Below are 13,805 nucleotides of genomic sequence, written 5' to 3'. Positions count from 1 at the left end.
CCGTGCTGTTCTAGGCGCTTGAGTCTGGAACCGCGTGACCACTACGGTCGCAGGTTCGAATCCTGTCCCGGGCATGGGTGTGTGTGATGTCCTTAGGTTAGTTAGGTTTAAGTAGTTCTAAGTTCTAGGCGACTGATGACCTCATATGTTAAGTCCCATAGTGCTCAGAGCCAGTGGCACCACAATGCATCTCCGATTCCTCATCGATTACACTACTGATTTGTCGACAAATGCACTTGCGCCTTTACTTCTCAGTTACTGTGTGCTGTCGCCAAGTAGAACATGCGTAAACACCAGAACTACGGAGCAGAGCAAAAGTGTACCTATGAGTAATTATTTTCAGATCGCGCATAGCTAAGTGGGTAGAACGTGAGGTCGTCCTACCGAATATCCCGCCTGCGAACCCCACTTACGAATTTTTTTTAACTGTTTACACGTGAAACTCCTATATGGGGGAACATTTTCCTCACATGTAAAAGGACTTCTAGGAGTTTGTAACAATGTCCTTTTGGCAGTCCTCTTTCGCTTCGATAGTTTAAAGCAGTAAACCTATAGAGTATATTTGTGTAGACAGGCGTTATGTTCTGCCGGACATGTGCTACTTTCAACTGACGAAGCAAAAGCAGACTGCCAAAAGAATATTGTTACAAACTCCGAGAAGTCCTTTTACATGTGAGGAAAATGTTCTCGCATACAGCAGTTTCACGCGTAAACAGTTAAAAAAAATTGTCGTCAGTAATGTTGAAAGCGGGACCTTTGGTCCCACGACCACATTTTCTACCAACCCACCAATCACTAACAAATGCGCTTTTCGATCAGCTCCGTAGTTCTAGTGTTACTTTTCATTACCGTTTACGCATATTCTACAGGACGACAGCACACAGTACGAACTAAATCAGTGTTTTCGTTGATATTCTATCGAGATACAACGTTTGGTACCGATCTAAGTGCCTGACATCTGGAGGTTTGGGTTTCAGTAGCAACAGATATGTCAAGTAATGGTGATCAGTCTCTGTTGAAATGCTAAATTTAGTCGTTATCTTTACAGCCCTGATGCCACAAATATATTCCTTCTTCTTCCTTTCATCAAGTGTTAGAAATTTTCTATTACGTCCTCTTGTTTAGTTTCTCTGTTGTCTGTCGTTAGTTGCTGTTTGACCTCTCCACCTCTTTCTTGGTCTAGCTATTAATATTTTCCATATCGGTAGATAATTCATTACTATTTTAGGCAGTCTGTTTTTATTTTCTTGTGACATGATCTTTCAATTAATTTTTATACTCCCTGATCTGTTCATTTCTGCTTTTAAGTCTTATTGTTGTACTCCGTATCATATCCGATAGTCTACAGCCGGTTGCACATCGCAAAAGCCTCATTTCCGCAGCTTATGTTCTTCGTTCCTTTCCAGCTGTCCTTGTCTAAGTCTCACTGCCATAAAGTATAAATGGTATTACAACTGTTTTGTAGAACTTTATTATGTTTTCTTTCCTCAGTTTGTATTCACTGTTCTGTATATGTCCCATTAACATAACTGAATCTTCCAATTTTTTTCGGCATGTGATGGATGTGGTATCTCCCTAAGAAGCTGAAATCATTCACCCCATTTTACGGTCGTTTATTGCTATTTCTTGGCACCTGGTGTTGACATTTAAAAACTATGATTTTGTTTTTTTCGGTCAAGTTTGTTAAATTATAGGTTTCGCAGTAATTTATAATAAATAAAGGGCTTTTTGAAGGGTGTCATCGGTGTCAGCCATATAAAAATGGTCATTAACGAAGAGTGTTGTCATTGTATAATTTCGTTGACTGACGTTATCAATGTAAAATATATCATCAAGATAGTACTGGATGCCGGTCGTTTGTGATGTGACGAAACTTCCATAAGCTCACAGGAATTAATTGAACTGTGCGTAACTGATTAATTTATTTAACAAAAATGATACAAGACAGTAATATATTTAATTAGTGCCAAGGAGACTGTTTACCAAATGAATCAAGATTACAGATCAAATCAGTTTATTACAGATGGGGTTTAGAACACATGGACATGAATTTAACCAAGCAATATGACTGAAGTCCAAAAAACGCAGGTACACGGGTTAACTGATTAGTGAACAAGAGTACGTGCCGTGTAATTCTCTCCCCATTCGATCTTCATGACTTCTGTCCCTCAAAAAAGTCGTTGGAAGGTCGATGATACCTGCCAGCCTCTCCAGTCAGCTGGACACCGTGTTTCACCAAAAGGGTACCTTTAACCTGATGTGTCGGTGGAATGATTGCCTCAATGCTCACGGCGATTTTGTCTGTGTGGCTTACCGATTCTGCCCTGCATGGACTTCTCTATGAAATTGTACATGCCTTTCAATTATCTGTATGCTGGCAAATGTGAAGCCTCAACCCAGTTGGCTCCTCCAACAAGGTGTTAATACATTGAGGTGGCAAACGTCATGGGATAGGGATATGCACATAAGCAGATGGCGGTAGTATCGCGTACACGAGGTATAAAAGATCAGTGTATTCTGGTGATACATGTGAAAAGATATACGTCTTGATTATGGCCGCATGACGGGAATTAACAGGTTTTTAACGCGGTATGGTAGTTGGAGCTAGGCGCATGGAGCACTCAGTTTCGGAAATCATAGAGAATTCAATATTCCGAGATCCAAAGTGTCAAGAGTGTGCCGAGAATACCAGATTTCAGGCATTACCTCTCACCACTGACAACGCAGTGGCCGACGACCTTTACTTTACGACCGAGCGCAGTGGCAACTGCATTGAGTTTTTAGTACTAAGATGAGCAAGAGTGCGTGAAATAACCGCAGAAATCAATGTGGGACATACGACGAACGCGTCCGTTAGGACAGTGTAGGGAAATTTGGAGTTAATGGGCTATGGCAGCAGACGACCGACGCGAGTGCCTTTGCTAAGAGCTCGACATTGCCTGCAGCTCTCCTGGGCTCGTGACCGTATCGTTCGGACCCTAAGCGCCTGAAAATCCGTCGCCTGGTCAACTGAGGCCCGATTACAGTTGCTAACAGTAGGGTTAGAATGTGGAGCAGACCCCACGAAGCTATGGACCCAAGTTGTCAACAAGACGCTATGGAAGCTGGTAGTCACCATAATGATATAAGCAACATGGAATGAACTGGGTTCTCTGGTTGAATGAACAGATCATTGACTGGAAATGGTTAAGGGGCTCCGGAACGCCCTATACTTGCAATGTTAAAATAACGCTTATAAATTACATCTTTCCTCACAAAGTATTTGAGGTAGGAAGTTGAACTTTTAACAGATTATTTATTGGAATATGGGCTACAACATAACACAGGGATTTTACAAAATTTTGGTTCAGTTATTAAAGATGATTTTTTTTCAATTGTAATGAAAATTCACAAATTTTTTTTGCAATTTTTTATTTATATATTCAAAAATATACAGTTTTTTGAAAAAAGGCTGTGTTAAATTATGCAGAAGGTACTGTGTAACATTTACTGAAAGTTTGAAACAAATATGTTTGGAAGATCCTTAGAAAACATGTAATTAGTATGAGAAAATAAAAGTTTTGGGAATCGAGCGACAAAGATTGGATTAACTTTTTAGTGCATTCCAGGTCCATAGGATGGATTATCTTCATCCTCTGCAAACTCCTCCTCCAGCTTACTCTTGTTCCTCCTCCTGTTTACTCTTGCTTGTATTTCTAGACTCTTTACAGCCCTGTCTGCAGCCCGAAGGCGTTCCTTGTCTAAAGCAAGCATCGCTCGTACCATGTTAGAATGTTACTATTTACAGTAATAACACATACCTTTGGCTTTCCAACATTTCTCCTTTTCTTAAAAGCCTTCAGAGGATTTCTAATAACTTTACTTTTACTCATTATTATACTTCAACAAAACAGAGACTCAAGAAACAGAATTAATTACGAATATTTTCGAGATAACGACAGAGTAAATAAACATGAAACAATCGACATTCACACCAGCGATATATATTGAACCATCACAGGTTAGCCACAACACATACTTCATCTCACATCACTAAAATGTACCTGATGAACACGGACGTTAATAATAACACCATTTGACAGCAGTTTAACAGCGCCACAGTGGGTCACGCCCATGTAGAACACATTTCAAAAAAAATTTAAAAATAGTTGTAGTCTTCGGAATTGAATAAATTATATATCTATTAAAAGGTAATAGTCTGCAGATTCAGAAAACGCAAAAAAGTAAAAATTGAACTTTTCATGATTTTGAGCCTTTCCGGAGCCCCTTAATTTTGGCTACTTGGAGCCCATTTCCAACCTTTCATGATGTTCCTAAACTGCGGATAGGTGATACTTTCGTAGCTCGTAGCTCAGCGGCCCAGGCGGAAGGCGGCAGCTCGTGAATGGATCCGCATCTGGCGGGACGCGCACCTGTTGTGGTCAGCGTGCGTTGGGGGGAGGGCCGAGGCCCGGATCGCTGGCAGCCTCCGCGCCTCTTACGCGCGCCTTCTTGTTCTTCCTGCTGCCGCGCCCTGCACTGCCTATAAATACGTGCCGGCGGTGTATTTATACAGGCGGGCGCCCACCGCAGAGATTTGGGGATGTTCGCTGCAGCTGCCCGCCGGCCGCTCTTATTTCGGCGCCAGTGTGCCTGGGCGGGCAGTCGCCGGCCGGCCCAGTCATCGCACGTGGCCCACTGAGTACCTATCACACGGCTGCCCTGGCTACAAACTCCGGTCGCGACAGTTCCTCACCTGTTCGGCTCTCCCCACGTACCCGGCCACGTTATGAACTGAATCCAGCAGGCTTCGCGAGGCGTTGGTGGTGTGTTGGAACAGCCGGTCACAATGGAGCGGTTCTGCCTCGTAATTGTCACTTTGTGCCTGTTGGCGGCTCCAGACGCTTCGGCGTCTGTGCTGAAGGACTACCGCTCTCTCTCGAAGAATTTCACGTCGTTGCTGGACACGTTGTTGGACAAGAGCAAGTACGACAGAAGGATTCGCCCTGATTACGGAGGTACGTACTGCGTCACTTATTACAAGTCTATAAACGTCTTCTTTCTTCTTATTAGTTAAAGGCTAGCGAAGGAGCACTTTAGAGCAGCTAAGTCACCAACACATCATCATCTATTCATACGATTCCTTCCTTCCTTGGAATCGTTGTTCTCTATTACCTTGAAAATATCTTTGTTAATTTTGTGGCTATGTTTTTAATGCCTCTACTCCCACGCTTATTTATATTCATTTTATCCAAGCCCTTTCCAAAGCCTGTAACAGTCAACTTTCAGTTTCTCGAACTATTACATAGTTTTCTTTTCGCCTTCGTAGACTTTACTATGAACGTAACTTCGTCTGTGTGTTGAGTGATCATTGTGAAGGACATGTTCATAAATAACAGAACACCTCGAACGACTAGAGATAGGACGTTCGTATTCACAGTACGTGTACATTAGTATGTTCTGCTGAAATGATTAGCATTTGAACCATGTCGGCCACCGGGTTCAAGGTAGACATCGCTATCGCGGCGCAACACTACCTACCGGTAAACTGCGCTTGCGGCTCTTTTTGTCGCTGCAAACCGAAGGTAATGGATCAGTGTGACTTGAGCAGTCATGCAGGATGCCTCCCAGACGTATGCGCGAACTGTACCATCAAATCAGTGAGTCTGAAAGAGATCGCATTATTGGCATGAGAGAATGTGACGCAACCATCCGGTAAATTGCTGCACGTGTGAGAAGAAATCTTTCGACAGTGCAAAGGGTGTGTGCAGAATGGTTCACGAAAGGCGGTAGAACATGACGAGATGGGTCACGTCGCACCACTCACACCACCCGCAGACAAGACCGCTATATCATCCGAATGGCATTGCAGGAGAGATCTGCTTCCTCCTCGGCTGTGAAACAGTGCAACACATGGAACGCTACCAGGGGTGATAGTTCGTAGCCGTCTATTACGGCGTCTGTTACGTGCGCATCGTCCACCTCTCAACCTACCTCTGACGAATGTACAGAAACACGCTAGACGGTAATAGCGTATGGAACGACATCACTGGTGACATGAATGGCATCAGACAGTGTTTTCGGAGGAATCCAGGTTCCGTTTGTTCGAAAATAATGGGTGCATTTTAATTCGCCACAGACAGGGGGAGCAGTATCACAGCGACTGCATTTGCTCAAGACATACAGCGCCATCTAAAGGCCTTACGGCGCAGGTGCTAGTGTGTACAACCACAAATCACAGTTTGTTCATGTCCAGGACACTGCGGCTAATGTGGCCTACGTGAACGACATCCTGGGACCTCTAGCCTTACCCTTTTTGCACAACATCCCAGACGCCCTCTTTCAGCAAGACAATGGACGACCACATGTTGCTGCACGAGCACGTGCCTTCTCGGTGCCACAGGATATCAGCGTTTTGCTCTGGCCCGCCAGGTCACCAGACTTGTCACCAATCGAAAACCTGTGGGATATGGTGAAACGATGGACGCAGCGCTGCGAGCCAATGCCAACCACCACAGATGAACTTTGGAACGATGTGAATGCAGAGCGGATAGCTATACCACAGGACGCCATTCGCGCCTTATAAGCGTCGATGGCATCACGCGTGGAACTAGTTATCAGGGCCCATGATGGACCCTGTGCCTACTAGGCAACAGGACACTTGCTGAACTGAGGTGACTGAAATGTTAATCATTTCTGCAGAACATACTAATGTACATGTCCTGTGAGTATGGACATACTGTCTTTAGTCGTTCAAGGTGTTCTGTTTTTTTTTTCTGAACATGAGTGTATATTCATCGTGGAAAGTATTATAACTGTCTCTTTTTACTCTTGTTCCTTTTATATGCTTTTAATTTTCTTTAGAAAACTTTTTTCATTTCTCCTGTAACATTGTGGAATTTTGGAGTATATTGTGAGCAGCCCCCTAGTACCTTCCCCATGATCTTTCTTTCGCGTTGGCTAACATCTTCATTTCCCTTTATAGGTTCAAAAAATGTTTCTGAAATATCATCTATTCCAATCAAATTTATCTATTGTGTGTTGTTGTTATTGTTTGTATATTGTTAGTTTTATTTATCCATTCACAGACTGGGTTTTGTACGCATGTTTCTTCAATTTAAATAGAGTTTCTTCAAATGTCTGGGTGGGTCGTAATATTGTTATTTTTTCATCGTGGCCTCTTCTGCAAGTAATTCTCATCTGGATGTTGTACACTGCCTGGAAAAAAAAAGATTGAAGCACCCAGAAGTCACAGTTGGATGTCAATGTAACTTTGTAGATATCATCGGAGAGTATGTAACTGACTAGTAATTATCTATGACAGGTTAAACGGTCACTAGAGTGCAGTAGTGATCTTCATGTTTAGCGTAGTTACCGGCTCTGGTACGGTATATAAGGTGCGTAAACAGTATCAGATGAATGGTCACTGTGGAGGTCACTCATATGAGTCCGCATTATGGACACCTACCAGAGTTTGAAATGGCCTCACAGTGGATCTTGCACTATTAAGATTAAGAGGGCACTCGGAAGTGACAGTGCCCAATGTAGGACTGCATCGGAACATCAGGCAGCATAGTCGTCCAGCTTCCGGACGATCTCCTCTCACCATCTCAACGGAGCATCGTCGTATTGTGCATCAGCCACGACATAGCCCTTTCATACCTGCGTCTGGAATTTGAGAATATATACTGGACCTTCCTGAAACACTCTGCAACGACCTAGGGAATTACCATCCAATGCGCAGACTGCGTTAACACCACAAAAGAAACTGCTGGATGGGGAGTGGTGACGTGTTCAGAGAACGTCGACTGCTGATAACTGGAATCCTATTGTATCCATCGATGCATGTCTGTTCTGGATTACCGCTGATAACCATATTCTGCAGGTATGACGGCGATCTTGGGAGAGGTCCCATTCTTACGATGTTTCGGAAAAACTCAGCTGTTTCACTCCTGGCATCATGGTGTGGGAAGCTATCCGGTATGACTACAGTTCGCGACACGTCCTCATGTGTTATCTCTTATGTGACACAGTCGTGGTGCCATTTTTCCACAGGAAGATTGTCATCCACACGTAGCTTGTGTCCCCATGAACTGTCTGCATGATGTTGAGTACTTCAGTGGCCAGCTAGATCCTCAGGTCTGTGCCCATAGAATGTGTGTGCGACCAGCTCGAACGTTAGCTCCGTTCCAATGCCAGTACACCGGGTATCGAGGACCAGCTACAACAGCTGTGAGCCAGCTTAGGAGAGCCAGCCCACCCGAATCATTGCATGTATCCAGGCCAGTGGAGGTGCGACATTATAAAGATAAGTGGCTTATACTACCAAGTTGTTCGTAAATTTGATATGATTTTGAACCGGTGAAATAACACCTTATACCCTCTCAACTCGTGAAGTTTCATTTCGTTTCCTCATTCCTTTATGGGTACTTCAATTTTTTTTAATTTTTTTTATATTTTTTTCTCAGGCAGTGTATTTACCGCCCTGACGGAGGTCACTTGCAACTTTGGCAGGTACATTGGTCTGTGCAACAACGCGATGACGAAATTAATATTCAGAAAAAGTTTTAATAAGAATGACATGGCTTCGTAATCCGACATGTGCAATTATTTTTTTTTTGTTCTGTTGTTTGTCATATGAATCTATAATTCTTATCACTTTGTTTCCCTCGTTTAGACTGGAAGATTTATTAGAGATTCTTAAATTTATCCATTTTCTCATTTTTCCAGTTCCAGTCTTTAATTGTTATTACTCATAACGTCTGTATTTGCGAGCGAGATTTATCGTCCTGTCTTTCTGTGGTTTGTTTAATTACTACTTGGAAATGTTTTTGAACAATATTTAGTCTGTCAGCACTACTAGATTACTTGCAAATGCTAAAAAATCAATTGTAATGTAACATTTTCTCAAAATTATTTGTATTCTATTTTGATATTAGGTTAGGAAGGTAGCCTGATAGCGATAATAAGCCACTTCAAGATATACGTTTCACACTACTATTATTATCGAGACTTTTAGCACTTTCATACAATCTTAAAGAGACATAGTTGTTGCAAATACGCTTCTCGGGTTTGCCACCGGATCGTATTGTGTAAATCGTAATATTTCTTCGATGCAACTGCTCGACATCATCAGGTGGTGGTAGCTGCTGCTGTCACTGCTGCAAGGCGCGACTGATGATAATCGCGCGGCGGCGTCGGAATTTATCATGACGGGAGCAGGCAATACGCGTGCGCGAGAAGACGCTCATAGTTGGAGAAAGCGGCGCTCCTGGTGCCCCCTACTGGGAGCTGCAGAAAGGCCATCCACGTGTGCGCTTTGGGCAATAACTGTGCTGCCGGACGCTCCTGCGGATAAAGTTTGAACTAAATCTCAGCTACGCGTTGCGTCACTTGAGGAAACGGAAGTTCTTATTTTCCCTGTTTCTTACACAAGCGATGAAATTATATCCTGAACCGCACTATTTGAAACAGTGACAATGTTGCACACAACATCTTTTACTACCAAGCTAGAGTTATCAACAAACAGAAATATTTTAGATTGACGTGTAATACTAGAGGGCATATCATTTATATAAATAAAGAAAAGTAGTGTCCCCAGCAGTGATCCGAGGCACCCCCCATTGAACCATGCACCACTCAGACCCTACACCAAAGCCATTGTCAATACTGTGGAGAATGATCTTTTGCTGTCTGTTCCAAAAGTAACAGGTGAACCACTTATGAGCTACTCTCCATATGCCATAATGATCCAACTTCTGGAGCACTAATTTGGTTATGAACACAATCAAACGCCTTAGTTAAATCAAAAAAGATGCCTAGCGTTCGAAACCTTTCTATTAAATCCATTTTCAGTTGTCAAACCACTTCTAAAATCAAACTGCACATTTAACGGTTCCCATTCCCCAGTGCCCACCACCCTCTTCATCTTAACTAGTTCCTCTTTTGTGTTTTGTAACTGCACTTGAAGGACACAGATCTTACGCTCCTGCTACTCTATTAACTTATTTCTGCTACAACTTCGGCATTTTCATGAGAAGATCTCTCTAGAATGCGCACTGGTTTCCCCACTTTGAACAAATCTCACACCTTAACCCACTACTCACAAACCTACAATAAAGCCCACACTTCTCATTTATCGTATATTATCAACAATTACTGAAAAAGCTATACGCCTATTTTAACCAAGCTCAGTTACTACAGTAGAGCGATTTAAAGAACTAACAACACTGGTCTTGAATTTCGCTCTCTTCTAAGGAAGCAGCTACTTCTGTTAATACTACTAAACCAGACTAATACCAATACTAAAAACAAAACTTCATACAACTTCTTGTCGAAAACAAAAAATTCAAGCGTCCTTTAGAACACTCAATGAAACTAAACACAGAGAGCAAAAGTATTTACGGAAATATTTCACTAGAAACAGCAAAGAACACCGGCTGAAAACTACTGCACTAAATTTAATAAATGACGACAACCCACAATTAACGTTGAGAGGTGGCATGCCACTCTCTGACTTTAAGAACGCTGCCAGTCGGATTAATATTAATATTTTAGGTACTACATTTGGTATGTGTAGTTTATGACTTTTTTACATGAGGAAATTGTGGGCAGAATGATCGTATAAATTCATGTGTAGCCTGTGGAGAACTTACACCCAAGGGTCCATAGTGAAGGCGCCAGAGAACAGGGAGAGATATGGATTGCGAGCCATAAATGCTGAGTCCAGTCACCTAACTGTCCGAGTAATTCTGGGCAGCAGCGCTCTGTGGATCGTTCTTTCAGAGGGAGTTCAAGCCATGGCACTCCCCTCTTTCCACCTAGGGTCAGAACAGGAGGGCGTTGGTTCGCAAAACATTTTACCTGGGCCAGATGACAGTCTGCCGCGAAGGTGGCCATTTAGTGGGAAGTCGGTGGAGGAAGCCATTTAAGAGAGAATAATGTAATCTTTTGTGAAAATGTTGCGAAGGTCATAAAACTCCGAGCATTCTCATTTTAGAAGCTGGGACGATATGGACAGAACAGTTAGTGCACGTGTTTATTGGAGGCAAAACTGTAACTCCCCTGAGGCCAAGAAGTCGCCAGGTTCTTTTAACGAGCGGCAGAAACATGTATTTCACTGGAACGAGTGTCTGGGACGCTTAACAGCCTTCTTTCAGAAATTGGAAATGGTCGGTCTGGAAAGATTAAATCTCTCCATAAATGATGGACTGTGGTCCCATATAGGTAGACGTTTTTTGCCGAAATGTGGCCATGCTTACCATGAGAACGACGTCTCTCTAATCTAAAATCTTCTTTCTTCAGACTAAAGAGATTTTGAGTCGCTGATTGGCTCCTCTCAGGATATGCAAAGCAGAGGCTTGCTCTCCCAGTGTGGGAACCCCAGTGCTGTGCCTGGATTGGCTACGAGACCAGCAGAACAGTCAAGAGGGGAGATTCAATGTGCAGACTGTAATTCGGTTATTTTGTACAATGTGGAGGCGGTTTCGGTTTTTCCTAATTCGGCTTCCGTACCGAAGCTTGGTGGAAAGTGGTTGTGATTCTTTGGCTTCTTCGTCTTCTGGTCCTCCCCTGGTGGAGAGCTTCCAGTCTGTCCTTAGTGCGTGAGGCTTCTGGTCTGTTACTTGTGGTGGACTGAAAGCCAGTGGCAGTTTCCAACTGTACCCACAGTGGAACTGCACATCATCTCACACATATCGTATGTTTCGACGGTGTACTTATTCGTCCTGAGTGGGCCACCTGACGTTTACAATTCCAACACACACCGTCGTGCATGTGAGTCAATTTGGTTCGGCGAGGCCAGTGAACGGGTGCACATCACTCTCAGATCTGCTGGGATTTCAGGGCTCTGACAGGCAAGTTCCCCGCTTTCTAATAATCCGGACACCATTTCGCGTAGTTTCCAAATTTTCGTGTATGCGTCAGAACATTACAGCCGCCGCAGCGCGCCGCTCCTCTCTCACAGCGCGCCGTTTTCTGTTGCCGCCTGAATCGAGGTGAAAGGGAAAAGTATAGTTTCACCGGCGCACGGTTGTTAAGGATACAGGGTACTTAAAAGTGGTGGAAAAAATCGAAATTTTTTTATGAACTTATCAAATTCTATAGTCTTTTCTGATTACATTGATATATATATATATATATATATATATATATATATATATATTATAGTGTTTCAAATGAAAAATGACCTACATACACCAAATTTTAAAATTACGGTCATGTATGCCACCACGCCCCATTTATTTCTGTTACAGAAACCAGTATTATTTCGAAAAGAACTGTGAACTTTCAGTTTTCAGCGATTATACGTATGATACATTGTATATGTTAGTAACAGTGCAGGTTTCTACTGTCTGTAAATGATTATCTTTGCTAGTATTTACTTTTGTTTCGCTGGAGAAGTTTGTTCACGTGTTACTGAATGTTTGTTTCCCAAGTGCTACATATATTCGTGCAAGTACATAACCCTTAGTGTGCAATAAACACGAAGTATGCCACGCATCAAGAAAATCAATAAAAGGAAATTCCTTGGTAACCAGTTCACAAACAAAGCGAACCACACTGTTGATAGTAATCTATGTATCAGTTGCTCAGGGAAGAAACACCCACATGAGACGCCTCCTGGTGATTCAAATTTTTGTGTTGACAATGACGCTGTTTGTAGTGGTTTGTTGTTCTTGATGTGGACATCTCATTTTCTTTGATAAAGGAAGTGGCGAAATGTAAACAATGAGATGGTGTAGGCTGTCTGGAAACAACTGAACAGCAAACTAGCAGGAAGGGTTTAGCGTCAAAATTAGTTGTTCTGTGAAGATCCTGCACTAAATCTACCTCTAAAATGACTTAGAACATTGCGCATTATTCATATGATGTGAATTTGAAGTTAGTGTATGCATTGCGTGCAATAGGAAAAGGAAAAAAGGCTGCTCAAACATTTAGTCCTCCTCCCAGTAGATTTAGCAACGACATAAAAATACTTTTAGGTGTCTTGACGGCTGTGTCTAAAGCATCTGTGCAGTAGAAGAAACTGTAAATAATAGTGGAACCAGGGACATAGCTGTTGCGCTTGATGGGACATGGCAACGTCGAGGACATCGTTCCTTGCATGGTGTAAGTGCTACTTCTCTGGAGAATGGAAAAGCTGTTGATGCTCAGTGTTTATCTAAGTACTACCACACATGCCATGGTAACACTGAAGACATATTGAACATCAGTGTTCTAAGAATTATTATGGTTGTAATGGAGGTATGGAGTGTGAAGGAGTTCTAAAAATATTTCAGAGGTTGGTGCCCGTTTATAACGTTAGATATACGAAGTACTTAGGCGATGGGGACTCTAAATCTTTCAATAAAATTAATGAGTTCAATGTTTATGGTGATAGCTTGGTAACAAAACTGGACTGCTGTGGACATGCGCAAAAGAGGATGAGTGCTAAATTGGGGAAACTACGAAGAGAAATGAATGCAAAGTGGCTATCTGATGGAAAATCTTTATCTGGCCGAGGCAGATTGACAGAAACTGAAATAGAGCTTCTTCAGAGTTATTATGGACTGGCCATTAGACGAACTGCACCTCTGAATGATGTTACAGCAATGAGAAAAGCTGTAAGGGTCACCTATTTTTATAAGTTGTCCACAGATGACCACTCTGTTCACGGAATTTGTCCTAAAGGAGCAGATTCTTGGTGTAGCTACCAAAAAGCAAAAGAGAGTGGTCAAATACACCATCATAAGCATTCTCTTACTGAGCCTGTTATGAATGAAATAAAACCAATTTTTAGAGACCTGAGTCATCCTGTTTTGCTTAGTAAATGTTTTCATGGGGGC

The 13,805-nt window shown here is 42.5% G+C and overlaps 1 protein-coding gene across 1 annotated transcript in view; it reads left to right on the top strand.

Annotated features, from left to right (window-relative positions):
- Positions 1-4,610: 4,610 nt before the first annotated feature.
- The window catches only part of LOC126175379 (uncharacterized), a 195,003-nt gene continuing 185,808 nt past the window's right edge, over positions 4,611-13,805 (top strand). The window contains exon 1 of the mRNA XM_049922150.1: positions 4,611-4,997. Coding sequence (XP_049778107.1) covers positions 4,829-4,997 — 169 coding nt within the window. The 5' untranslated portion in view covers positions 4,611-4,828. The remainder of the gene's footprint in view (positions 4,998-13,805) is intronic.

The sequence above is a fragment of the Schistocerca cancellata genome, chromosome 3, assembly GCF_023864275.1.
Source record: "Schistocerca cancellata isolate TAMUIC-IGC-003103 chromosome 3, iqSchCanc2.1, whole genome shotgun sequence".
NCBI classification, from domain to species: domain Eukaryota; kingdom Metazoa; phylum Arthropoda; class Insecta; order Orthoptera; family Acrididae; genus Schistocerca; species Schistocerca cancellata.
Note: the sequence above shows the minus strand (reverse complement) of the source record. Positions and strands in the feature narration are given on the sequence as shown.